The sequence below is a fragment of the Narcine bancroftii genome, chromosome 4 (genome assembly GCF_036971445.1).
Source record: "Narcine bancroftii isolate sNarBan1 chromosome 4, sNarBan1.hap1, whole genome shotgun sequence".
NCBI lineage: Eukaryota > Metazoa > Chordata > Chondrichthyes > Torpediniformes > Narcinidae > Narcine > Narcine bancroftii.
The window spans coordinates 1,125,248-1,151,939 of record NC_091472.1 but is presented as its reverse complement, the minus strand read 5'-3'; the positions used below and the strand labels follow the sequence as shown (position 1 = coordinate 1,151,939).

General features: G+C 51.2%; 1 protein-coding gene across 1 annotated transcript in view; it reads right to left on the bottom strand.

Annotated features, from left to right (window-relative positions):
- Positions 1-26,692, bottom strand: part of efhc1 (EF-hand domain (C-terminal) containing 1) — a 54,918-nt gene that overhangs the window by 12,590 nt on the left and 15,636 nt on the right. Inside the window, 4 exon segments of the mRNA XM_069930590.1 lie at positions 1,404-1,617; positions 3,355-3,495; positions 3,843-4,063; positions 14,910-15,102. Of these exon segments, the coding sequence (XP_069786691.1) occupies positions 1,404-1,617; positions 3,355-3,495; positions 3,843-4,063; positions 14,910-15,102 (769 nt within the window).

Genomic DNA, 26,692 nt, shown 5'->3' with positions numbered 1-26,692 from the left:
AGGGTAAGGGTTAAGGGTAAGGGTTAAGGGTAAGGGTTAGGGTTAAAGATTAGGGTTGAAGATTAGGGTTAAGGGTAATGGTTAGGGTTAGAGTTTGGGTTGGGGGTTAGGGTTAAGGTTTAGGATTTAGTGTTGGGGTTAGGGTTAGGATTAGGATTACTTTGGTGCTGCCTCGTCCCGATGAGTTCGTTGACTTCATCCATTTTGCTGCCAACTTCCACCCTCACCTCAAATTCATTGGGTCCATCTCTCGCAACTCTCTCCCTTTCCTCGACCTGTCTCTCTCCATCTCAGGAGATAAACTCTCGACAGACATCTACTACAAGCCCACGAACTCCCACAGCCACCTCGACTACACCGGTCCCGTGTGAGGATTCCATTCGCTCAGTTTCTCCGTCTCCATCGCATCTGCACCCTGGACAAGGACTTCCACGCCCAATCATCAGAGATGTCTCCTTCTTCAAACTATGTGCATTTCCCTCTGCCACCTTGGGGCTCACCCTCATCCCCTCCATTACCTGCACGTCTGCACTGGCCCCCTCCGGTCCCACCCACACAAGGACAGGACTCTCCTTGTCCTCACCGACCACCCCACTTGCCTCCGCATCCAACACATGCCTCTCTGCCATATCCAACACCTACTACCTGATCTTTACCACGAGACACATATTTCCCCTCTCCGCCTTCTGCAGGGACTGCTCCCTTCATGACTCTCATCCACTCCTCCCTCCCCACTAATCATCCCTTTCGTATCTACCCCCATGACCACAGGAGATGCTCCACACCTCCCTCACCACCCTTTTGGGCCTCAAACAGTCCTTCCAAGTGAAGCAACATTTGTGAATCTTCAGGGGTCATCTACTGTATCTGGCGTTCCCACTGTGGTCTCCTCTACATTGGAGAGACTGGGAGGTCACTTTGCTGAGCACCTCAGCTCTGTTGGCCACAATAGCGTGGATCTCCCAGTGGCTGCTCTTTCAAATCACCAACCCATTTCCTTGCTGACATGTCTGTCCATTGTCTCATGCCCCAACAGACTGAGGCCACCTCATCTTCCGACTAGGCCCCTCCAACCGGATGGAATTAACATCAACTTCTCTGGCTTCGCCCCCCCCCCCCCCCCCACCACTCCACTTCATCTCTCCATTCTCTGTCTCCTCTCATTGACATGATAAGTTCTCACCTTGACCCTTATCCCATCCAATGAACACCTTTTGTTGGTCTGGATTCCTTCCCCATTGTTTGAATTCTGAGACGTTCTGATACATCCTGCTTCTGCCTTATCTGCTTATTCCTTGAAGAGGGGCCCTGGCCTGAAACGTCACCAATATATCTTTGTCTCCTAAGGATGCCTGCATAAACTGCCTGGGTCGCTCTCCCACTTGCTCCGACGTGAACTGTACCTTCAACAACTGAACCGATGGCCAGATCTGAGGCTGTGTAGAACTCGGGATTTTCTGCATTGCTTCCTGGTTTGGGAATCTTGACCTTTGACAGAATTTTCCCTCCGGTTCTGCCGGAATTGCGAACTGGCGGTTCGAAGATGCTGATGGTGTCGGTGGCCACATGGAAGGAGAGGATGAATCTTCGGGAGCTGTCCTTGGGATAGTGCGACTCCTAAATGGAGGGAAACCGTAGCAGACACATCACTTTTCGCCGAGCACCCAAGTCAGCCTGGACTCTAGATCCCTCCGCAAACCCTCAGCGATAAGCCGTCCATTTCCCTCTTGTCTGCTGGCAACGGAGCCCAATCCAACCTATAAACTCAAACGGTTGCAGCATGGAGGGAGACTGTTCAGCCCATCAGACATGTACCAACATTGAGGAACTAGTTTGACTTCTCTGCCCTCTCCTCGTAGCCCAGCAAATGTTTTCCGATATGTTTCCAGTTCCCTTTCACATTCCAGAAATGAATCTGTCCATGCTGCTACCCAGCTGCTCTCCACATCTCAACCATATGGTGTGTTTTCTCTAAAAAATGATCCAAATGATCCCCTCGCTTTATTCTGCCAAAGATGGTGGAGTTGGCGTAGAGGTTAGTACAACATTGTTAAAGTGTCAATGATCGGGACTGGGGTCAAATCACCCATGTCTAAGGATTTGATACATTCTCCCTGTGACTGCATGGGCTTTCCCCGAGGAATCCAGTCTCTTCCCATACTTGTGGGTGAACAGAGAGACCTTAGGGTCCAAATCCCTGCATCCTTCAAGGTCGCTGCACAGGTTGATAGGAGAGTTAAGAAGGCCTATGGGATGCTGGGCTTCATTAATGGGGGATTGAGTTCAGGAGTAGAGAGGTCATGTGACAATTCTACAAACCTCTGGTGAGACCCCACTGAGAGTATTGTGTTCAGTTCTGGTCACCTCATTATAGGAAGGATGTGGAAGCCATGGAGAGGGGGCAGAGGAGATTTCCCAGGATGTTGCCTGGATTGGGAAATGAGTCTATGAGGCAAGGTTAGCAGAGCTGGGACTTTCCTCTTTGGAGTGTAGAAGGTTGAGAGGAGACTTGATAGAGGTCTACAAGATTATGAGAGGCATAGATAGGGTGGACATCCAGCACCTGTTTCCCAGGGCAGGATCAGCAAACACCAGAGGACGTGTGTACAAGGGAGGAAAGTTTAGGGGAGACGTCAGGGGTAAGTTTTTTTTAATACACAGAAAGTTGTGGGGGGTGGAGGCTGAAACATTGGGGCATTTAAAAGACTCAGACACATGGATGGGAGAAAAATAGAGGGTTTTGGGTTAGGGAGAGTTTTATTTTTGTCCAAAAATATAGTCTGCACAACATTAAGGGCTGAAGGGCCTGTATTGTGTTGTTGTGTTCTATATTTACAAGATATCTGTTGAGTTCCTTTCAAGATGAGTTCTTCCATCATTCTGCATTTGTTCACAGATGCTGTACATCTTCCTACCAACCTGGTCCCTGACCTGCTACCTTCAGGGATCTAAGGAAAGTAAAATCACAATGCTGGAGAAACTCAGCTGGTCAAACAGTGAACTTTATACAGCAAAGATAAAGATACAGAACCAAAGTTTGGGGCTTGAGCCCTTCATCAAGGTGTGGACAATATGTGGGCAGGCTGTTGTCCTTGCTACATAAAGAACACTGACCTGCTGAGTTCCTGCACTACTGTGTCTTTACCTGCAGGGATCTGTAGAGCCTCTCACATCCCTCCTTCTCCGCACAATATCCTTGTCTTGTTTGTCATATTACTGGCTTCCAGTCCCACGACCTGGAGCAGGAGCCTTGTTCCTCACTCCCACCCAGTCCATCAGTTTCAGTACCAGTGGCAGTCTCAATGAAGGCCCCACACAACTGGAGAACGAGACATTTGTCTGAAGCCTCCTTACCATAGTGGCCTCGTATCGCAGAATGACCTTGTCCTTCTCCAACAGTTTAACGATATCTTTCTTTGGGGCATTGGGGATCAGTGATCGGCAGTTTTCTGCCGAATCCTCCAGGGAGCCAAATCCATTGTACGGAGGAATCCACTGCAGCCAATTTGTATACCGATTACTGCTCGCCGTCCTTCCCAACCCTCTCTCTCCCCCTCCCTCTCTCCTCCACCCTTCCTCCCCTCCTTCCCAACCCTGTCCCGTACATACACAACCCCCTCCCTCCCTCCCCTCTTTCCAAACCTTTCTGTTCTCTTCATCCCACCTCTACCGTTCCTCCTTCCCAACCCTCCTACTCCCTCCATCCAGCCTCCGACCTCCCTCCCCCTCCTTCCCAACCTTGTCCTGTACATCCACAACTCCCTCCCCCCATCACCACCCCCCCATCACCACCCCCTCCTCACTCACTCCCTCATCTCCCACCCCATCGCCCTTCTTCACACCTTTTTCTCAGGCGTGGGGGACTTCCTGGTGACATCAACTGGTCGAAGATCCACTCCCTTCATGTTCTGGTGATAGTAATCCTTGGTAAACTCATCACAGTCATAAATGAAGAACTGGCGCCCAAGGACTGTGACAGGCTGTCCCACAACAAAATCCTGTGGACTGTACCACTCCTTCACCTCCTGATTCGACACCTCTAACGCAACGGCAGGGAAGCTTGCTGGAGAGGAGAGCGACAGCAGAGAGAATCAGGTCTTGTTCATCAGGATCCAGGCACTGCTGCAAGGCCAGTTTAAGCCTCCCGGACACTGCCGCAAGGCCAGTTTAAGCCTCCCGGACACTGCCGCAAGGCCAGTTTAAGCCACCCGGGCACTGGCGCAAGGCTAGTTTAAGGCCCCTGGACACTGGTGCAAAATCAGCGTTTAAGCCGCCTGGGCACATGCCTGTGCGTGCTGGGGGTGTCTGTGTGCGTGTGTGCGTGCTGGGGGGGGGGGGGGGGGGTCTGTGTGCGTGCTGGGGGTGTCTGTGTGCGTGCGTGCTGGGGGTGTCTGTGTGCGTGTGTGCTGAGGGTGTCTGTGTGTATGCTGGGGGTGTCTGTGTGTATGCTGGGGGTCTGTGTGCGTGTGTGCTGGGGGTGTCTGTGTGCGTGCTGGGGGTGTCTGTGTGCGTGTGTGCTGGGGGTGTCTGTGTGCGTGCTGGGGGTGTCTGTGCGCGTGCGTGCTGGGGGTGTCTGTGTGCGTGTGTGCGTGCTGGGGGTATCTGTGTGCGTGTGTGCTGGGGGTGTCTGTGTGCGTGCTGGGGGTGTCTGTGTGCGTGCTGGGGGGTGTCTGTGTGCGTGCTGGGGGGGGTGTCTGTGTGCGTGCGTGCTGGGGGTGTCTGTGTGCGTGTGTGCGTGCTGGGGGTGTTTGTGTGCGTACTGGGAGTGTCTGTGTGCGTGCTGGGGGTGTCTGTGTGCGTGCTGGGGGTGTCTGTGTGCGTGCTGGGGGTGTCTGTGTGCGTGCTGGGGGTGTCTGTGTGCGTGCTGGGGGTGTCTGTGTGCGTGTGTGCGTGCTGGGGGTGTCTGTGTGCGTGTGTGCGTGCTGGGAGTGTCTGTGTGCGTGCTGGGGGGGGTGTCTGTGTGCGTGCTGGGGGTGTCTGTGTGCGTGCTGGGGGTGTCTGTGTGCGTACTGGGGGTGTCTGTGTGCGTGTGTGCGTGCTGGGAGTGTCTGTGTGCGTGCTGGGAGTGTCTGTGTGCGTGCTGGGGGTGCCTGTGTGCGTGCTGGGGGTGCCTGTGTGCGTGCTGGGGGTGCCTGTGTGCGTGCTGGGGGTGCCTGTGTGCGTGCTGGGGGTGCCTGTGTGCGTGCTGGGGGTGTCTGTGTGCGTGCTGGGGGTGTCTGTGTGCGTGCTGGGGGTGTCTGTGTGCGTGCTGGGAGTGCCTGTGTGCGTGCTGGGAGTGTCTGTGTGCGTGCGTGCTGGGGGCGTCTGTGTGCGTGTGTGCGTGCTGGGGGTGTCTGTGTGCGTGTGTGCGTGCTGGGGGTGTCTGTGTGCGCGTGCTGGGGGTGTCTGTGTGCGTGCTGGGGGTGTCTGTGTGCGTGCTGGGGGTGGTGTCGGTGTGCGTGCTGGGGGTGTCGGTGTGCGTGCTGGGGGTGTCGGTGTGCGTGCTGGGGGTGTCTGTGTGCGTGTGTGCTGGGGGTGTCTGTGTGCGTGCTGGGGGGTGTCTGTGTGCGTGCTGGGGGTGTCTGTGTGCGTGCTGGGGGTGTCTGTGTGCGTGCTGGGGGTGTCTGTGTGCGTGCTGGGGGTGTCTGTGTGCGTGCTGGGGGTGTCTGTGTGCGTGCTGGGGGTGTCTGTGTGCGTGTGTGCGTGCTGGGGGTGTCTGTGTGCGTGTGTGCGTGCTGGGGGTGTCTGTGTGCGTGCTGGGGGTGTCTGTGTGCGTGCGTGCTGGGGGTGTCTGTGTGCGTGCATGCTGGGGGTGTCTGTGTGCGTGCGTGCTGAGGGTGTCTGTGTGCGTGCGTGCTGAGGGTGTCTGTGTGCGTGCTGGGGGTGTCTGTGTGCGTGCGTGCTGGGGGTGTCTGTGTGCGTGCGTGCTGGGGGGTGTCTGTGTGCGTGCGTGCTGGGGGGTGTCTGGGTGCGTGCGTGCTGGGGGTGTCTGTGTGCGTGCTGGGGGGGGGTGTCTGTGTGCGTGCGTGCTGGGGGTGTCTGTGTGCGTGCTGGGAGTGTCTGTGTGCGTGCTGGGAGTGTCTGTGTGCGTGCTGGGAGTGTCTGTGTGCGTGCTGGGGGTGTCTGTGTGCGTGTGTGCGTGCTGGGGGTGTCTGTGTGCGTGTGTGCGTGCTCGGGGTGTCTGTGTGCGTGTGTGCGTGCTGGGGGGGTCTGTGTGCGTGCTGGGGGTGTCTGTGTGCGTGCGTGCTGGGGGTGTCTGTGTGCGTGCGTGCTGGGGGGTGTCTGTGTGCGTGCGTGCTGAGGGTGTCTGTGTGCGTGCGTGCTGAGGGTGTCTGTGTGCGTGCTGGGGGTGTCTGTGTGCGTGCGTGCTGGGGGTGTCTGTGTGCGTGCGTGCTGGGGGGTGTCTGTGTGCGTGCGTGCTGGGGGGTGTCTGTGTGCGTGCGTGCTGGGGGTGTCTGTGTGCGTGCTGGGGGGTGTCTGTGTGCGTGCGTGCTGGGGGTGTCTGTGTGCGTGCGTGCGTGCTGGGGGTGTCTGTGTGCGTGCGTGCGTGCTGGGGGTGTCTGTGTGCGTGTGTGCGTGCTGGGGATGTCTGTGTGCGTGTGTGCGTGCTGGGGGTGTCTGTGTGCGTGTGTGCGTGCTGGGGGTGTCTGTGTGCGTGTGTGCTGGGGGTGTCTGTGTGCGTGCTGGGAGTGTCTGTGTGCGTGCTGGGAGTGTCTGTGTGCGTGCTGGGAGTGTCTGTGTGCGTGCTGGGGGTGTCTGTGTGCGTGCTGGGGGTGTCTGTGTGCGTGCGTGCTGGGGGTGTCTGTGTGCGTGTGTGCTGGGGGTGTCTGTGTGTATGCTGGGGGTGTCTGTGTGTATGCTGGGGGTCTGTGTGCGTGTATGCTGGGGGTCTGTGTGCGTGTGTGCTGGGGGTGTCTGTGTGCGTGCTGGGGGTGTCTGTGTGTGTGCTGGGGGTGTCTGTGTGCGTGCTGGGGGTGTCTGTGTGCGTGCGTGCTGGGGGTGTCTGTGTGCGTGCTGGGAGTGTCTGTGTGCGTGCTGGGAGTGTCTGTGTGCGTGCTGGGAGTGTCTGTGTGCGTGCTGGGAGTGTCTGTGTGCGTGCTGGGAGTGTCTGTGTGCGTGCTGGGGGTGTCTGTGTGCGTGTGTGCTGGGGGTGTCTGCGTGCGTGTGTGCTGGGGGTGTCTGTGTGCGTGTGTGCTGGGGTTGACTGTGTGCATGCTGGGAGTGTCTGTGTGCGTGCTGGGGGTGTCTGTGTGCGTGCTGGGGGTGTCTGTGTGCGTGCTGGGGGTGTCTGTGTGCGTGTGTGCGTGCTGGGGGTGTCTGTGTGCGTGTGTGCGTGCTGGGGGTGTCTGTGTGCGTGCTGGGGGTGTCTGTGTGCGTGCGTGCTGGGGGTGTCTGTGTGCGTGCATGCTGGGGGTGTCTGTGTGCGTGCGTGCTGAGGGTGTCTGTGTGCGTGCGTGCTGAGGGTGTCTGTGTGCGTGCTGGGGGTGTCTGTGTGCGTGCGTGCTGGGGGTGTCTGTGTGCGTGCGTGCTGGGGGGTGTCTGTGTGCGTGCGTGCTGGGGGGTGTCTGTGTGCGTGCGTGCTGGGGGTGTCTGTGTGCGTGCTGGGGGGGGGGTGTCTGTGTGCGTGCGTGCTGGGGGTGTCTGTGTGCGTGCTGGGAGTGTCTGTGTGCGTGCTGGGAGTGTCTGTGTGCGTGCTGGGAGTGTCTGTGTGCGTGCTGGGAGTGTCTGTGTGCGTGCTGGGGGTGTCTGTGTGCGTGTGTGCTGGGGGTGTCTGTGTGCGTGCTGGGGGGTGTCTGTGTGCGTGCTGGGGGTGTCTGTGTGCGTGCTGGGGGTGTCTGTGTGCGTGCTGGGGGTGTCTGTGTGCGTGCTGGGGGTGTCTGTGTGCGTGCTGGGGGTGTCTGTGTGCGTGCTGGGGGTGTCTGTGTGCGTGCTGGGGGTGTCTGTGTGCGTGTGTGCGTGCTGGGGGTGTCTGTGTGCGTGTGTGCGTGCTGGGGGTGTCTGTGTGCGTGCTGGGGGTGTCTGTGTGCGTGCGTGCTGGGGGTGTCTGTGTGCGTGCATGCTGGGGGTGTCTGTGTGCGTGCGTGCTGAGGGTGTCTGTGTGCGTGCGTGCTGAGGGTGTCTGTGTGCGTGCTGGGGGTGTCTGTGTGCGTGCGTGCTGGGGGTGTCTGTGTGCGTGCGTGCTGGGGGGTGTCTGTGTGCGTGCGTGCTGGGGGGTGTCTGTGTGCGTGCGTGCTGGGGGTGTCTGTGTGCGTGCTGGGGGGGGGTGTCTGTGTGCGTGCGTGCTGGGGGTGTCTGTGTGCGTGCTGGGAGTGTCTGTGTGCGTGCTGGGAGTGTCTGTGTGCGTGCTGGGAGTGTCTGTGTGCGTGCTGGGGGTGTCTGTGTGCGTGTGTGCGTGCTGGGGGTGTCTGTGTGCGTGTGTGCGTGCTCGGGGTGTCTGTGTGCGTGTGTGCGTGCTGGGGGTGTCTGTGTGCGTGCTGGGGGTGTCTGTGTGCGTGCGTGCTGGGGGTGTCTGTGTGCGTGCGTGCTGGGGGTGTCTGTGTGCGTGCGTGCTGAGGGTGTCTGTGTGCGTGCGTGCTGAGGGTGTCTGTGTGCGTGCTGGGGGTGTCTGTGTGCGTGCGTGCTGGGGGTGTCTGTGTGCGTGCGTGCTGGGGGGTGTCTGTGTGCGTGCGTGCTGGGGGGTGTCTGTGTGCGTGCGTGCTGGGGGTGTCTGTGTGCGTGCTGGGGGGTGTCTGTGTGCGTGCGTGCTGGGGGTGTCTGTGTGCGTGCGTGCGTGCTGGGGGTGTCTGTGTGCGTGCGTGCGTGCTGGGGGTGTCTGTGTGCGTGTGTGCGTGCTGGGGATGTCTGTGTGCGTGTGTGCGTGCTGGGGGTGTCTGTGTGCGTGTGTGCGTGCTGGGGGTGTCTGTGTGCGTGTGTGCTGGGGGTGTCTGTGTGCGTGCTGGGAGTGTCTGTGTGCGTGCTGGGAGTGTCTGTGTGCGTGCTGGGAGTGTCTGTGTGCGTGCTGGGGGTGTCTGTGTGCGTGCTGGGGGTGTCTGTGTGCGTGCGTGCTGGGGGTGTCTGTGTGCGTGTGTGCTGGGGGTGTCTGTGTGTATGCTGGGGGTGTCTGTGTGTATGCTGGGGGTCTGTGTGCGTGTATGCTGGGGGTCTGTGTGCGTGTGTGCTGGGGGTGTCTGTGTGCGTGCTGGGGGTGTCTGTGTGTGTGCTGGGGGTGTCTGTGTGCGTGCTGGGGGTGTCTGTGTGCGTGCGTGCTGGGGGTGTCTGTGTGCGTGCTGGGAGTGTCTGTGTGCGTGCTGGGAGTGTCTGTGTGCGTGCTGGGAGTGTCTGTGTGCGTGCTGGGAGTGTCTGTGTGCGTGCTGGGGGTGTCTGTGTGCGTGTGTGCTGGGGGTGTCTGCGTGCGTGTGTGCTGGGGGTGTCTGTGTGCGTGTGTGCTGGGGTTGACTGTGTGCATGCTGGGAGTGTCTGTGTGCGTGCTGGGGGTGTCTGTGTGCGTGCTGGGGGTGTCTGTGTGCGTGCTGGGGGTGTCTGTGTGCGTGTGTGCTGGGGGTGTCTGTGTGCGTGTGTGCTGGGGGTGTCTGTGTGCGTGCTGGGGGTGTCTGTGTGCGTGTGTGCGTGCTGGGGGTGTCTGTGTGCGTGCTGGGGGGGGGGGGGTGTCTGTGTGCGTGCTGGGGGTGTCTGTGTGCGTGCTGGGGGTGTCTGTGTGCGTGCTGGGGGTGTCTGTGTGCGTGCTGGGGGTGTCTGTGTGCGTGCTGGGGGTGCGTGTGTGCGTGCTGGGGGGTGTCTGTGTGCGTGCTGGGGGTGTCTGTGTGCGTGCGTGCTGGGGGTGTCTGTGTGCGTGCGTGCTGGGGGTGTCTGTGTGCGTGCGTGCTGGGGGTGTCTGTGTGCGTGCGTGCTGGGGGTGTCTGTGTGCGTGCGTGCTGGGAGTGTCTGTGTGCGTGCTGGGGGTGTCTGTGTGCGTGCTGGGGGTGTCTGTGTGCATGTGTGCTGGGGGTGTCTGTGTGCGTGTGTGCTGGGGGTGTCTGTGTGCGTGCTGGGAGGGTCTGTGTGCGTGCTGGGGGTGTCTGTGTGCGTGCTGGGGGTGTCTGTGTGCGTGTGTGCTGGGGGTGTCTGTGCGCGTGTGTGCTGGGGGTGTCTGTGTGCGTGCTGGGGGTGTCTGTGTGCGTGTGTGCGTGCTGGGGGTGTCTGTGTGTGTGTGTGCTGGGGGTATCTGTGTGCGTGCTGGGGGTGTCTGTGTGTGTGCTGGGGGTGTCTGTGTGCGTGTGTGCGTGCTGGGGGTGTCTGTGTGCGTGTGTGCGTGCTGGGGGTGTCTGTGTGCGTGCTGGGAGTGTCTGTGTGCGTGCTGGGGGTGTCTGTGTGCGTGCTGGGGGTGTCTGTGTGCGTGCTGGGGGTGTCTGTGTGCGTGTGTGAGTGCTGGGGGTGTCTGTGTGCGTGCTGGGGGTGTCTGTGTGCGTGCTGGGGGTGTCTGTGTGCGTGCTGGGGGTGTCTGTGTCCGTGCTGGGGGTGTCTGTGTGCGTGGTGGGGGTGCGTGTGTGCGTGCTGGGGGTGTCTGTGTGCGTGCTGGGGGTGCGTGTGTGCGTGCTGGGGGTGTCTGTGTGCGTGCTGGGAGTGTCTGTGTGCGTGCGTGCTGGGGGTGCGTGTGTGCGTGCTGGGAGTGTCTGTGTGCGTGCTGGGGGTGCGTGTGTGCGTGCTGGGGGTGTCTGTGTGTGTGTGCTGGGGGTGTCTGTGTGCGTGCTGGGGGTGTCTGTGTGCGTGCTGGGGGTGTCTGTGTGCGTGCTGGGGGTGTCTGTGTGCGTGCTGGGGTTGTCTGTGTGCGTGTGTGCGTGCTGGGGGTGTCTGTGTGCGTGTGTGCGTGCTGGGGGTGTCTGTGTGCGTGCTGGGGGTGTCTGTGTGTGTGCGTGCTGGGGGTGTCTGTGTGTGTGTGCGTGCTGGGGGTGTCTGTGTGCGTGCTGGGGGTGTCTGTGTGCGTGCTGGGGGTGTCTGTGTGCGTGCTGGGGGTGTCTGTGTCCGTGCTGGGGGTGTCTGTGTGCGTGGTGGGGGTGCGTGTGTGCGTGCTGGGGGTGTCTGTGTGCGTGCTGGGGGTGCGTGTGTGCGTGCTGGGGGTGTCTGTGTGCGTGCTGGGAGTGTCTGTGTGCGTGCGTGCTGGGGGTGCGTGTGTGCGTGCTGGGAGTGTCTGTGTGCGTGCTGGGGGTGCGTGTGTGCGTGCTGGGGGTGTCTGTGTGTGTGTGCTGGGGGTGTCTGTGTGCGTGCTGGGGGTGTCTGTGTGCGTGCTGGGGGTGTCTGTGTGCGTGCTGGGGGTGTCTGTGTGCGTGCTGGGGTTGTCTGTGTGCGTGTGTGCGTGCTGGGGGTGTCTGTGTGCGTGTGTGCGTGCTGGGGGTGTCTGTGTGCGTGCTGGGGGTGTCTGTGTGTGTGCGTGCTGGGGGTGTCTGTGTGTGTGTGCGTGCTGGGGGTGTCTGTGTTTGTGCGTGCTGGGGGTGTCTGTGTGCGTGTGTGCGTGCTGGGGGTGCGTGTGTGCGTGCTGGGGGTGCGTGTGTGCGTGCTGGGGGTGCGTGTGTGCGTGCTGGGGGTGCGTGTGTGCGTGCTGGGGGTGTCTGTGTGTGTGCTGGGGGTGTCTGTGTGTGTGCTGGGGGTGCGTGTGTGTGTGCTGGGGGTGCGTGTGTGTGTGCTGGGGGTGCGTGTGTGTGTGCTGGGGGTGCGTGTGTGAGTGCTGGGGGTGCGTGTGTGCGTGCTGGGGGTGTCTGTGTGCGTGCTGGGGGTGCGTGTGTGCGTGCTGGGGGTGTCTGTGTGCGTGCTGGGAGTGTCTGTGTGCGTGCGTGCTGGGGGTGCGTGTGTGCGTGCTGGGAGTGTCTGTGTGCGTGCTGGGGGTGCGTGTGTGCGTGCTGGGGGTGTCTGTGTGTGTGCTGGGGGTGCGTGTGTGTGTGCTGGGGGTGCCTGTGTGTGTGCTGGGGGTGCGTGTGTATGTGCTGGGGGTGCGTGTGTGCGTGCTGGGGGTGCGTGTGTGCGTGCTGGGGGTCCGTGTGTGCGTGCTGGGCGTGTCTGTGTGCGTGCTGGGGGTGCGTGCTGGGGGTGCCTGTGTGTGTGCTGGGGGTGCGTGTGTGCGTGCTGGGGGTGCGTGTGTGCGTGCTGGGGGTGCGTGTGTGCGTGCTGGGGGTGCGTGTGTGCGTGCTGGGGGTGCGTGTGTGCGTGCTGGGGGTGCGTGTGTGCGTGCTGGGGGTGCGTGTGTGCGTGCTGGGGGTGTCTGTGGGCGTGCTGGGGGTGTCTGTGTGCGTGCTGGGGGTGTGTGTGGGTGGCTTTAATGTGCTGAACACAATCTGAGGGTGATCCTCAGCAGGTCAAGGCCATCATGTGGGAATGAAACAATGGCCACCATTCTGAGCCAAAAACTCTTCATCAAACCTGTGGCAGAGCAGCTGGTGGAGCCCATATGGGATTGTGGCAGTAGATCAGTGGAACCAAACAGAGGGTGAGTTGTAAGGAGGTCACACAAGTGGAGTGGGTGATATATAGGCTGCCTGGGCTGGGATCAGGGAAGAAAGGAGATATAAAGAGAGACCAGATGGAGGTAAAAGAAGAAGGGATGGGGAAAGAAGAATCCAGAGGGGGTTTGGAGGTGACGGGGATGGAATCGAAGAGGAGGGGGTATCAGAATGAGAGGGAAAAGAATGGCTGTGGTGAAAGAGAGGGGAATCACTATACTTGAAAAGTTTGTTTCCACCGTTGGGCTGTAGTACCCAGGTAAAATGTGAGGTGTGTTCCTCTGGGTGACGTTGTGCCTTACTTTGATGGTGGGAAAGGCCCAAGACAGACAGACAGGATGGGAGTGGGGAAGGGAGGTGAAATGACAGCAACCATTAGCTCAGGACAAAATGTAGATCCCCAGGTCTGTATTTAGTCCCACAGATGTAGAGGAAGCCACATGGAGAGCAGTCAATGTGGGTGGAGGAGGTAGACAGAAATCTTCACTTCACCTGGAAGAGCTATGTGGGACCCTGGATGGTGGTGAGGGAGGAGGGGTGAAAGCAAGGGTTACACTTCCTGGGATTCCAGGGGGAAATCGCAGGAATAATGGAGAGATGGGTGAGGAGGTTCAGGCAGTCAAAGGGAATCGCAGAGGGAGTGATCCTGAGGAAGGGGTGGAGTGGGGTAGTTGTGCCTGGTGGTGGGGTCAAGCTGCAGCTGGCAAAAATGATGGAGAATAATGAAGTTTTGATCTCCTGACTACATGAAAGATATCAATAAAGTAGAAAGAATGGAGGGAAGATTTAATAGGAAAGTTGACGAAGGCTGTGGATGTTGTCTTCATGGACTTCAGTAAGGCCTTTGACAAGGGGTCCCACATGGGAGGTTAGTCAGGAAGGTTCAGATGCTGGGTATTCATGGTGAAGTAGTGAACTGAATTCGGCAATGGCTAGACGGGAGAGAGTAGTGGTGGATGATGCTTCTCAGACTGGAGGCCTGTGACTAGTGGTGCCTCAAGGGTCGGTGCTGGGACCATTATTGTTTGTCATCTATATCAATAATCTGGATGATATTGCGGTAAATTGGATCAGCAAATTTGCAGGTGACACTAAGATTGGAGACGTTGTGGACAGTGAGGAAGGTTTTCAAAACTTGCAGAGGGATCTGGACCAGCTGGAAAAGTGGGCTGAAAAATGGCAGATGAAATTTAATGCAGACAAGTGGGAGGTGTTTCATCTTGGAAGGACAAACAAAAAGAAAGGATATACACGGTAAATGTTCGGGCACTGAGGAATGCAGTAGAACAGAGGGATCTGGGAATACAGATACAATTCCCTGAATGTTGTGTCACAGGAGGATAGGATTGTGAAGAGAGCTTTTGGCATCTTGGCCTTTGTAAATCAAAGTATTGAGTACAGGAGTTGGGATATTATGGTAAAGTTGTAGAAGAGATTAATGAGGCCAAATTTGAAGAATTGTGTGCAGTTTTGGTCACCGAACTGAAGGAAAAATTTCAATGTTAGAAAGAGTGCAGAGAAGATTCACTAGGATGTTGCCTGGACTTCAGGAACTGAGTTACAGGGAAAGGTTAAACAGGTTAGGACTTTATTCCCTGGAGTGTAGAAGAATGAGGGGAAATTTGATCGAGGTATTTAAAATTATGAGGGGGATAGAGTAAATGTATGTTGGCTTTCCACTGATAATGGGTGAGATACAAACCAGAGGACATGGGTTAGGGGTGAAAGGGGAAAAGTTTAGAGGAACATGAGGGGGAACTTCTACACAGAGAGTGGTGGGGGTGTGGGACGAGCTGCCCGCTGAAGTGGTGAATGTGGGCTCAATTTTAACATTTAAGAAGAATTTGGACAGGTCCATGGAGGGGTATTGTCTGGATGCAGGTCTGTGGGCCAAGGGGCCCTTTTTCTGTGCTGTAATGTTCTGTGGTTTAATGGATGCACTGAATATGGAGGCTGGTTGGGTGAAAGGAGAGGACATGAGGAACCCTATCCTAATTTTTGTTGGAGGGTGAGTGGGGTCCTGAGCATAGATAAAGAGAACTGGAAGACTGGGTGGGAAGCGGTGTGGTCGATGTGGCTGGGAGTCAATGTCATTCGATAGCTTGTCTCCTAATATGGAGTTGAAGAAATCGAGAGAGAGGAGAGAAATGGCCCCGGTGAACTCCAGAGCGAAGTGGAGGTGGTGGAAAAGTTGCTAAAGTTGACAGGTTCTGCAGAGGGGCAAGAGGCAGCTCGATGTAATGGATGAAGTGTTGGCCATGCTGTTGGGGTAGGTTTGGAACAAAGACTAGCCAACATTACGCAGGATGGCTGGGAGCCATCCGATTGCCCATGAAGGAACAGGGAGCTGTCAACATAGAGGTGAGGACAAGTTCTGCTGAGCATTGAGTGTTGGTGGAGGGGACCTACCACACCTGCATTGGGGGACGGATCAGCAGGTGTGGGGGCTGAGGGCTGCCTCACCGTTTGTCTGATGCAGTGTCTTGGCCAATCGCTGCCTCCCCAGCAGCAATGGAAATGGATCTCGACCATTGTTCCTCTCATAGACCTCGCGGATCTCCACTGTCCCATCGGCAAGGTAGTAATGGATGATGTAATGATGGCAATCCCCAAATGTGTTCTCCCGGTCGTCCCAATAGGCAAAAAACCGCAGCACCTGGTGTTGAGAGGGAAGGTGAATGAAGGGGCAGTTGGAGAGCAGCTACTCGGGACTGGGGTACATCGGGTATGGCTGCTTGGAACTGAGGTATATCGGGTGCAGCCGCTCGGGACTAGGGTACATTGAGTAGAGCTGTTTGGGATTGGGGTACAGCTGGCTGGGATTGGGATAAATCGAGCACACATCCCCGTTCCTCGTCGCAAACAGCGAACAACGTGGGAACAGGCCCTGGGGCCAGCACATTTGGACCTGCTGCACATGGTCCACACCACCCCCCCCCCCACCCCGTCCCTTGCCTGTTCATCTGTTCCCTCATCACCATTGTATCTGCTTCCCCACGACTTGTGTCAGCCTATTCCAGGCATCCTCCACTCTGTGTGAATTAAAAACCAATTTACCTTAAACCCATACCCTCCAGTGCTCAGGTAGTATGTCAATCTGAGGCAAAGACTCTGGCCATCCTCCCTGCCAACACCTTGATCAGGTCTCCACTCAGCGTCCAAGTTCAACCTCCATAACTCATTGCCTCTAGTCCAGGCAAAAACCTGGACCTGTCCACATCCTTTCTGTAATGGGGTGACCAGAACGGTGTCCTATTATCAAGATTAAACTCCAACTGTCATTTCTCAGCCTATTTCATATACACCAATGTGTCTCACTGGTCCTGATTACTCAAATTTCCAATTTACTGTCGGAGTGCGTACATATAACATCACAAACAATCGTAAGACTGATTTTTCTGCGGGCGAGGCAGAATTACCACTTATTGGTAGAGCAAAAAAACTGTCCACAGTGTGAACATGTCCAGAAATAAAGATCTGTAAACAGATAACAAATGTAAATAAACTGTGCAATACAGAGAACAACCAAAAAAATCAGTAAAGTGCACAAGTAAAAGTCCTAAAACGAGTCCCTGATGGAATTTGTCGTTGAGGAGTCTGATGCTGGAGGGGGAGCAGCTGTTCCTGAACCTGGTGATGCGAGGCTTGTGGCCCCGATACCTCTTTCCCGATGGTAGCAGCGAGAACAGAGCGTGTGCTGGGTGGGGTGGGTTATTTTCCTATCTTACACATTTTTTAAAATAATTTTTTATTTAATACTTCACCGTGAACCATTTCAATTACAATATATGCAAACATTCATCATTAAAATATACACAGTGACATTTTTCCTCCCACCCTCCCCACCCCATAACAAAGAAAAAGAAAGAAGAAAAATAAATAAACAATAAAAGAACACAAAGAAAAGAAATCAGGTCGTCCAAAATTCCATATTGAAGTATTTTCGTACTTGCAACTATCACCTTAAGAGATGGAGTCTGAAATTGATGGTTTCTAATAAACTCTATGTATGTTTCCCAAATTTGTTCAAATAGAGCATATTTGTCTTTTAAATTGTAGGTAATTTTTTTCTAATGGATACACTTGTTCATTTCTATGGACCACTCTTGTATTTTTAAGGTTGCCTCAGTTTTCCACATTATCATTATGTATTTTTTTGCTGCTTCAAGCGCAATCAATAATAAATCTTTTTTGAGCCCTAATTCTAGACCTAATTCTTTATTTTTATGTTATTTAAGAGGAAGATTTTTGGATCTTTTAGTATCCTATTTTTTTTGTAATTCTATTCAATATAAGGTTTAAATCCTTCCAAAAAGTTTTAAATTTTGTACACGTCCAAATTGCGTGTCACGTTGTTCCAATTTCTTATTTACAATGGAAACTTTTGTCTGATATTGTTGGATTCCATTCTTTTAACTTTTGTGGTGTCCACATATATTCTCTGGAGCTAATTCTATCGGATGATACGAGACCGAGTATTTAGGGTATTCATCATGGTTCCTGTGCATAATTCCTCCCATATTTCGTTCTTTATTCGTCTATTTCAATCTTTTTCCCAACCTTATTTAGGTTTGTACATTGCTTCATTATTTTCCTTGTATTACAATTTGCTGTACATATTTGTGATAAATATTTTTACTATCGCGGTATCTGTAATTAAGTATTCATAGCAGTTACACTCAGGTAATCTTAAGCTAGTTCCTAATTTTTCTTTTAAATACGTTTTCAACTGATAGTATGAAAATATTGTACCCTGTGATATTCTGTATTTGTCTTTTAACGGTTCAAATATTAATAAATTATTTCCTAAAAAGCAATCTTTTACTCTTTTAATTCATTTTCTCGTCCATTCCTTAAAAATAAATTGTCTATTGTAAAAGGAATTAATGGGTTTTGCGTTAGTACCATTTTTAGTATTTGATAATTTATCATCTTTGCTCCAGATGTATTCTCTTCCATGTTTTTAGTATGTGATGGAGTACTGGTAGATTGTTGTATTGCACCAGTTTCTCATCCCATTTAGAGAATAAATGTTCCAGGACTTTTTCTCCTAGTTTCTATAATTCCATCTTGATCCAGTCCGGTTTTTCTCCCGTCTGATAAATATCTGATAGATATCTTAACTGTTCTGCCCAGGACCTTAAGGGAGGTCAGGGAGCAAATAGCGGGGGCACTGACAGTGATTTTTCAAAGATCACTGGAGGAGGGGGCGGTACCACCCGATTGGAGGGTTGCGAATGTAGTTCCGTTATTTAAAAAAGGCATTAGGTGTAGGCCAAGTAATTATTGGCCAGTAAGTTTGACTTCGGTGGTGGAGAAGGTTATGGAGGGTATTCTTCGAGGTAGTATATATGCGTATCTGGATAGGCAGGGATTGATTAGGGGCACCCAGCATGGGTATGTAAATGGAAAATCATGTTTGATGAATCTTGTTGAGTTTTTTGAGGAGGTGACAAAAAAGGTGGATGAAGGTAGAGCGGTTGATGTGATCTATTTGGATTTTAGTAAGGCTTTTGATAAGGTTCCCCATGGAAGGTTAATAAGGAAGGTTCAGTCACTAGGGATTAGTAGAGAGATAGTGAGATGGGTTCAGAGATGGCTGGAAGATAGACAGCAGAGCGTCTTGGTGGACAACTGTCTGTCAGGTTGAAAGCCTGTGACAAGTGGGGTGCCTCAGGGATCGGTGCTGGGTCCCTTGTCGTTTATCATTTATATTAATGATTTAGAGGAGGGGATGGTTAACTGGGTAAGCAAATATGCAGATGATACAAAAATAGGATGAGTGGTGGATATTGAGAAAGGCTCTCTTGGATTACAGAAAGATTTGGTTTGTTTGGAAGAGTGGGCTGAAAGAAGGCAGATGGCATTTAATGTAGACAAGTGCGAGGTGCTGAATTTTGGTAAAAATAACCAGAATAGGACATATGCAGTTAAGGGGAGGGCATTGAGGTCCGCAGAGGAACAGAGGGACCTGGGGGTTACGTAACAGAGTTCCTTGAAGGTGGATTCCCATGTAGACAGGATGGTTAAAAAGGCATATGGTATGCTGGCCTTCATAAATCGTAGTATAGTGTAGAGGAGCTGGGAAGTTATGTTGTGGCTGTTTAAGGCGTTGGTGAGGCCAGGATTGGAATATTGTGTCCAGTTTTGGTCTCCAAATTATAGGAAGGATATAGATCAGGTGGAGAGGCTGCAGAGAAGATTTACAAGGATGTTGCCTGGCTTACAGCATCTAGAGTACAGAGAGAGATTAAGGAGACTGGGACTTTATTCATTGGAACATAGACAGCTGAGAGGGGATTTGATAGAGGTATTTAAAATTATGAAAGGAATAGATAGACTAGATGGATGTTGGAACAAGAGGGCATAATTTAAAGGTAAGGGGGTAAAACTTTAGGAGAAATATTAGAGGATGCTTTTTCACTCAGAGAGTGGTGGCAGAATGGAATGATCTTCCAGAGAAGATAGTTGCGGCAGGGTCCCTTCTCTCATTTAAGAGAAGGTTGGATGTATACATGGAGGTGAGGGGGTTGGAGGGTTATGGTCCAAGAGTGGGAGGGAGAAGCTAGTGGAGTTGTTCAAGTGAACCGGCGTGGACTCGAAGGGCCGACATGGCCTGTTTCAGCGCTGCAAACGGTTATATAGTTATAATAGTTTTTGAAATTTTGTAGCTGCAATCCTCCTTGTTTATATACCCATGTTAATTTTTCTAAAGCCACTCTTGATTTTTTTACCCTTCCATAAAAACTTTCTTTAAATTAATTTATTCAGTTGTGACAGTATATAGATATGTTTTTGAGAGTTAAATTGGGAAAGGTTTGGTTGTGTAGGTCACATACAAACACTTTAAAACAAATCTTTTTTAAAATACTGGAGCTCTGCCCCATATCGGGGCCTCACACCTTTTGCAAGAGCCTTGAAGAGTGTTCAAGAGACTTCATTAATGGATTGTTGTTTGCCAAAGGCAACAGATGAAAGAAAATACTGGAACTGCTGCTGTCGGGAAGGAGAACTTGCTGTTGTAAGAGGGTCATGTGGTTTTGTAAGCAGAGAGTGTCAAACAGACTTTCTGAAAGAGAGAGACAAAGAGATCACTTGACAGTGTGACAGCCAGTAGAAGTAGCTGGGGCTAGAACAGGACAAGCTGGCAAGCCCGACTGGAAGATGGCCTGGACAAAGCACTTGTGGTTCATTCAAGAGGAGAGGACTGGCTGTCGAATGTTTCACTTGGAAAAAGAGAAACAAAAAGGAACTCTGGTGACCTGAAAGAAAGAGGTCATCATCTGGAGAACCCTGAAGGGGCAAGTTTCATCAGCAAGACACTGGAGTGGCTGATGGAAGTACAACGGTTGTGGATGTCCTGGAACAGCACATCTCTCTCTGAAAACAGACAAGAACCTTCCTGAGTGGTAACCATTTACCTTTCAAGCACCATAGCCTGGTGAACTTCATAAATGTTAAATTCTGTGCACAGTATAAGAATTGCCTGCAACCAGTGAACTTGGAGGAGTGAGAAGGGAGATTGGACTGTGAATCAAAGAACTTTTCCAAATTTACACACTCATTACATACACGTGCTCTTAGAATTAGAAGGGGGTTAAGTTAGGTTAAGTAAGTCAATAGTTAAGTTAAAGTTTGATTCTGTTTTCATGTTTAAATATAATTAAAAGCAACTTTTGTTTAAGTAACCATTTGTTTTGGTGAATATCTATTGCTGCTGGGTTTATAGGTCCTCTTGGCTTGTAACACAGTTTCATAAATAAATTTGTTGTCAAGGGAATCGGAAGCTTTTGGAACAGATATTTTATCTGTGGAAATATATTCATCTTGATGCAGTTTACTCTCCCTATTAAAGTTAATGGTAAATCTTTCCATTTTTCTAAATCTTCTTGTAATTTTTTTAATTAACAGTTGGTCGTTTAATTTATACAAATGATTTAAATTGTTATCTATCCTGATACCAAGGTAATGTATAGCCTGTGATTGCCATTTAAAAGGGGATTCCTTTTTATATTTTGTATGATTGACTTTGTTCATTGACATCACTTCACTTTTATTGATATTAACCTTGTATCCTGATATCTCTCAATTTTATATATAACCTTTTTATTGATTTATCTGGGTCTGTTAATCCTTTCACACACTGAAGTCATCCTATCCTTGTTCTACCCGTCATCTTCATGGTCATGCTTTCTACACTCGTACCAAGTCCTTTACATATATGACAAACAACAAGGCTCCCAACACTGACACCAAATCTGATTCAACCCTACCTTTCTAAGCGAACAATCATTCTTCCTCAACTGGTCTGATCTCCTGGGTAGAATAAAATCAGAAATTCCTTCTCTGTTGCCACATGCAACAGGACCTTTGAACTTCATGGCAGCTCAGCAACTAAACCATGAAATCCAACAGTGGAAACACACAAGGCTGCTACGCTGGAACCTGGAGCAGCACACACACTGCAGGAGGAACTCAGTGGATCTAGCAGCTTCCATGGGAGAAAGGTGAGGCCTCATGTGGAGGATTATGATCTGTTTTGGGCTCCTCATTTAATAAAGGATGTGTTGACGTTGGAGAGGGTTCAGAGGAGGTTCACAAGGATGATTCCGGGAATGAAAAGTTTATCTTATGAGGAGCGTTTGATGATCTTGGCCTGAACTCGTTGGAATTTAGGAGAATGAGGGGGATCTCATTGAAACATTTCAAATGATGAAAGGTTGTTCCCCACGGTAGGAGAATCTAGGACAAGAGGGCACAACTTCGGGATTGAAGGGCGTCCGCTTAGAACAGAGATGTGGAGGAATTTCTTCAGCCAGAGGGGGGTGAATCTGTGGAATTTGTTGCCACAAGGGGTTGTGGAGGCCAGATCACTGGGTGTATTTAAGTCTGATTAAGAATATAAGCAGGAGTCGGCCATTCGGCCCGTCGAGCCTGCTCAGCCATTCAATGAGATGATGGCTGATCTGATCATTGACTCAACTCCACCCACCTGCCTTTTTCCCATAGCCCTTATGTAAAAAGCTATCTAACCGAACGTTAAATATATTTAATGAAGTCACCTCAACTGCTTCCCTGGGCAGAGAATTCCACAGATTCACGACTCTCTGGGAAAAACAAATTTTCCTAATCTCCGTCTTAAATCTACTCCCCTGAATCTTGAGGCTATGTCCCCTAGTCCTGTTCTCATCTACCAGTGAAAACAATTTCTCTTCTCTATCTTATCTATCCTTTTCATAATTTTATATGTTTCTCGAAGATGTCCTCTCATTCTTCTGAATTCAAGTGAGTCTAATCCCAGGCAATTTAGTCTCTCCTCGTAGGTCAATCCCCTTACCTCTGGGATCAACCTTGTGAATGAACCTCCTCTGGACTGCCTCCAAGGCCAATATCTCCTTCCTCAAGTCTGGAGCCCAGAACTGCACACAGTTCTCCAGGTGCGGCCTCACCGATACCTTGTACAGTTGGAGCGTGACCTCCCTGCTCTTGAATCCAATTCCTCTAGTGATGGAGGCCAATTCTCCATTTTCCTCCTTAATAACTTGTGGTTCCTACAACCCAACCTTTTGCGATTCATGCACGAGCCCTCCCAAGGCCTTCTGCCCGACTGCACATGCTGCAGTTTTTCACCATTTGAATAATAATCCGTTCTTTTATTTTTCCTACCAAAGTGGATGATCTCGCATTTACTAACATTGTTCTCCATCTGCCAGACCTTTGCCCACTGACCTCCCTTAACTAGATCCTTTTGCGCCCTCTCCACATTCTCTGTACAATTTGCTTTTCCATTCAATTCATTGCAAACATGCCTAAACGACCCTCTGTACCCTTTTCCAAATCATCGATGTAAATGGTGAACAGCTGCAGGCCCAGCACTGACCCCTGCAGCCCCCCACTTCCCACTGTCTGCCAATCAGAAAAAGCCCCTTTTATCCCGACAGGGTGAAAACTAATCCAAAAGAGTTCTACAAATATGTTAATGGTAAGAGGAAAGCTAGAGACAAAATTGGTCCCTTAGAAAATCAGAGTGGAAAACTGTGTGTGGAGCCTAGAGAAATGGGGGAGATATTGAACAGTTTCTTTTCTTCGGTATTCACTAAGGAGAAGGATATTGGGAGATGTGGGATAAAAAAAGCAAATTGGGTAAATATGGGGAATATAGAGATTACAAAAGGTGTAGTTTTAAGGCTTTTGAAGAATATAAAGGTGGATAAGTCTCCGGGACCAGACGGGATCTTCCCCAGGACATTGAGAGAAGTGAAGGAGGAAATAGCAGAGGCTCTGGCGGTAATTTTCCAAATGTCATTAGATATGGGGATAGTGCCGGAGGATTGGCGCATTGCGCATGTGGTTCCGTTATTTAAAAAGGGTTCAAGGAGGAAGCCTGGCAACTATCGGCCTGTAAGTTTGACGTCTGTGGTAGGTAAATTAATGGAGAAAATTCTTAGAGATAGTACTTATAAACATCTGGATAGACAGGGTCTGATCAGGAGCACTCAACATGGATTTGTGGGAGGAAGGTCATGTTTGACCAATCTGATTGAATTTTTTGAAGAGGTGACTAGGAATGTGGATGAGGGTAGCGCAGTGGATGTTGTCTATATGGACTTCAGTAAGGCCTTCGATAAGGTTCCACATGGAAGGTTAGTTAGGAAGGTGCAGTCTTTAGGTATAAATTTTAAGATAGTCAAATGGATTGAACATTGGCTGAATGGGAGAGGCCAGAGAGTGGTAGTGGATAATTGTCTGTCAGGTTGGAGGCCGGTGACCAGTGGTGTGCCTCAAGGATCTGTATTGGGCCCATTGTTGTTCGTTATATACATTAATGATCTAGATGATGGGGTGGTGAATTGGATTCGTAAATATGCAGACGATACTAAGATAGGTGGAATAGTGGATAATGAAGAAGGTTTTCAAGGATTGCAGAGGGATTTGGGCTGCTTAGAAAAGTGGGCTGAAAAATGGCAGATGGAATTTAATGCTGATAAGTGTGAGGTGCTTCATTTTGGTAAGAAGAATCAGAATAGGACATACGTGGTAAATGGGAGAGCATTGAGGAATACAGAAGAGCAGAAAGATTTAGGAGTAACGGAACATCGTTCCCTGAAGGTAGAAACTCACGTGAATAGGGTGGTGAAGAAGGCTTTTAGTATGCTGGCCTTTATCAATCATTGCATGGAATCTAGGAGTTGGGAGGTGATGTTGAGATTGTATAAGACGTTGGTGCGGCCTCATTTGGAGTTCTGTGTGCAGTTCTGGTCGCCTAATTATAGAAAGGATATAAACAGAGTGGAGAGAGTGCAGAGAAGGTTTACCAGAATGTTGCCTGGGTTTAAGCATCTGGAGTATGGGGAGAGATTGGACAGATTGGGTCTTTATTCTTTGGAGCGTAGAAGGTTGAGAGGGGATTTGATAGAAGTATTTAAGATTATGAAAGGGATAGACAGAATGGATGTGGATAGACTATTTCCGTTAAGAGGAGGAAAGATTAAAACAAGAGGACATGAGTTAAGAATTAAGGGGCAGAGGTTTAGAGGTAACATGAGGGGGAACTTCTTTACTCAGAGAGTGGTAGCTGTGTGGAATGATCTTCCGGGAGAAATAGTGGCGGCGGAGTCAATTGTATTATTTAAGAAAAGGTTGGACAGGTATATGGATGAGAAGAAGATGGAGGGTTATGGGCATTGTGCAGGGAGGTGGGACTAGAAAGGGGTGTTTGGTTCGGTGCGGACTAGAAGGGCCTAATGGCCTGTTTCCGTGCTGTAATTGTTATGTTATGTTATGTTACTCTGCCTTCTGTCAGTTCACCAGTCCTCAATCCACGCCAATATACTTCCCTGACTCCATTCATCTCTATCTTATTGAGATATCTTGTGCGGCAACTTCTGGAAATCCAAATAGCCAACATCAACTTGTTCCTCTCTATCTACCACACCCATTATATCCTCAAAGAATTCCAGCAAGTTTCTCAAACAAGATCTGCCCTTTCTGAATCTATACTGCATCTGCCTGATGGAACCTTTTCATTCTAAATGTCTCGCTATTTCATCCAGGTTCAAGCATTTTCCCGAGTTCAGACGTTAAGCTAACTGACCGATCGTTACCCGTCTCCTGCCTGCATCCCTTTTAAAAAGTGGTGTGACATTTTCTGTCTTCCAATCTGCCAGGACCTGCCAGAATCCAGAGAATGTTGGTAAATGACAACCAACGCATCGACTATGACTCCCGCCATTTCCCTCAGTTCCCTGTGATGCATCCCATCAGGACCAGGGGATTTGTCTGCTTTCAGTCCCATTAGTTTCCTCATCATTATCTCTTTTGTAACAATTATTTTATCGAGGCCCTCACCTCCCTTCACATCCCCATATCCACTCTTTGGCTGGACGTGTCTTCCACTGTGAAGACTGACACACAATATCTGTTCAGTGCCTCGGCCATTTCCTCATTACTCAATATCAAAGTGTGATTCTGTTTTCATGTTTAAAGATAATTAAAATCAACTTTTGTTTAAGTTACCATTTGTCTTGGTGAATTTCTATTGCTGCTGGGTTTTGGGGTCCTCTGGGCTCATAACAATAGGATTACTCAGGAAGGCGTGCCTCCGCTGCCATCCAAAGTTTTTAAAAAATATATTTTATTTACAATTTTAAATCATATGACATTAGTTATAATATATCGATACAAACATTATATAATTGACTAAAAAACCCCAACCTCCCTCATCCACACCACTAACACCCTCCTCCTCTACCCACTTACAAAGAAAAAAAGATCATCATTAAGAAACAACAATAAATAATCAACTTTTTAGCTGCAGAAACCGAGACACCTACCAGAGCAGATTCGCTCCCATCCAAAGTTGAGGCCATTACCGAGTACTCAAGACCTGCTACGGCTAAGAGCTGGCAGGAATTCTTGGGAATGGTAAATTTTTACCGTCGGTGCAGGGCTTTTTATAAGGAGCTTTTGACCATTTACTTGTCTATTCAAATCTTCCATTATTTTTTTGGAGGGCAGAGATTTTACTATATACACCAACCTTGACGTTTGCATTTTCCAAGGTCGCAGAGCCCTGGTCAGCTCGACAACAATAGAAATTATCATTCATTTCACAATTCTCCTAAAAAATACTACATATTTCTGGAAAAGACAGTGTAGAAGCGGATGCAGTTTCCTGCTCTGCTCTACGCGAGGTTTTGTCTGTTGATCAAGGTATTGACGACACAACTTTGGCCGCGGCCCTAGAACATGACCATGAGACGAATGCTTATCAGACTGCAATCACGAACCTGCAATTGAAAGATGTCCAGTTTGGAGTTAATGGCAAACTACTCCTCTGTGATATATCAACAGGGAACCCATGCCCAGTCGTTCCAGCATCATGGAAACGTCGAGTATTCACCCCTTTGCATGGTTTCTCACATCCATCGATTAGATCAACTGTTCATATGGTTTCCGACAGGTTTGTGTGGCATGGTCTTAAAAAAGACGTTACACAAATGGCGAAGTCCTGCATTGCCTGCCAGAAAGCAAAAGTTCAGCAACGTACTAAGACATCACTGCAGTCCCTCCCGGCAGTTACTCAGCGTTTTGCTCGTGCCCTTGTGGACATTGTTGATCTGCTTCCTGTTTCAAGAGGATCCTGTTATCTTTTTACAGTAATAGACAGGTTGACGCGGTGGCCCGAGGCCGTGCCTATGGTCGATGCTACTGCAGACACTTGTGCTCAGGCGTTCCTCAGTTCCTGGGTATCTTGTTTTGGTTTATTGGCGTATGTAACTTCGTATAGAGGACCACAAATTACTTCCTCGCTGTGGACAGCCTTGTCTCACTTGTTCAGTGCAACATTCATGAGAATGTTGACAGGATTTCAGGGTCTGAGTTACAGGGAAAGGTTGTGCAGACTGGGGCTTTTTTCATTGGAGCGTAGAAGATTGAGAGGGGACTTGATAGAGGTGTTTAACATTTTAAAAGGGACAGAGAGTAAATGTGGATAGGCTTTTTCAATTAAGAAAGGGGGAGATTCAAACTAGAGGACCTGGTTTAAGATTGAAGGGGGAAAATTATAACGGGAACATGAGGGGAAATTTCTTTACGCAGAGGGTGGTGGGGATGTGGAATGAGCTTCCGGCAGACGTGGTCAAGGCGGGATCATTGGTTACATTTAAGGAAAGACTGGATCGTTACATGGATAGGAGGGGACTAGAGGGGTATGGACCGGGTGCTGGTGAGTGGGACTAGGAGGG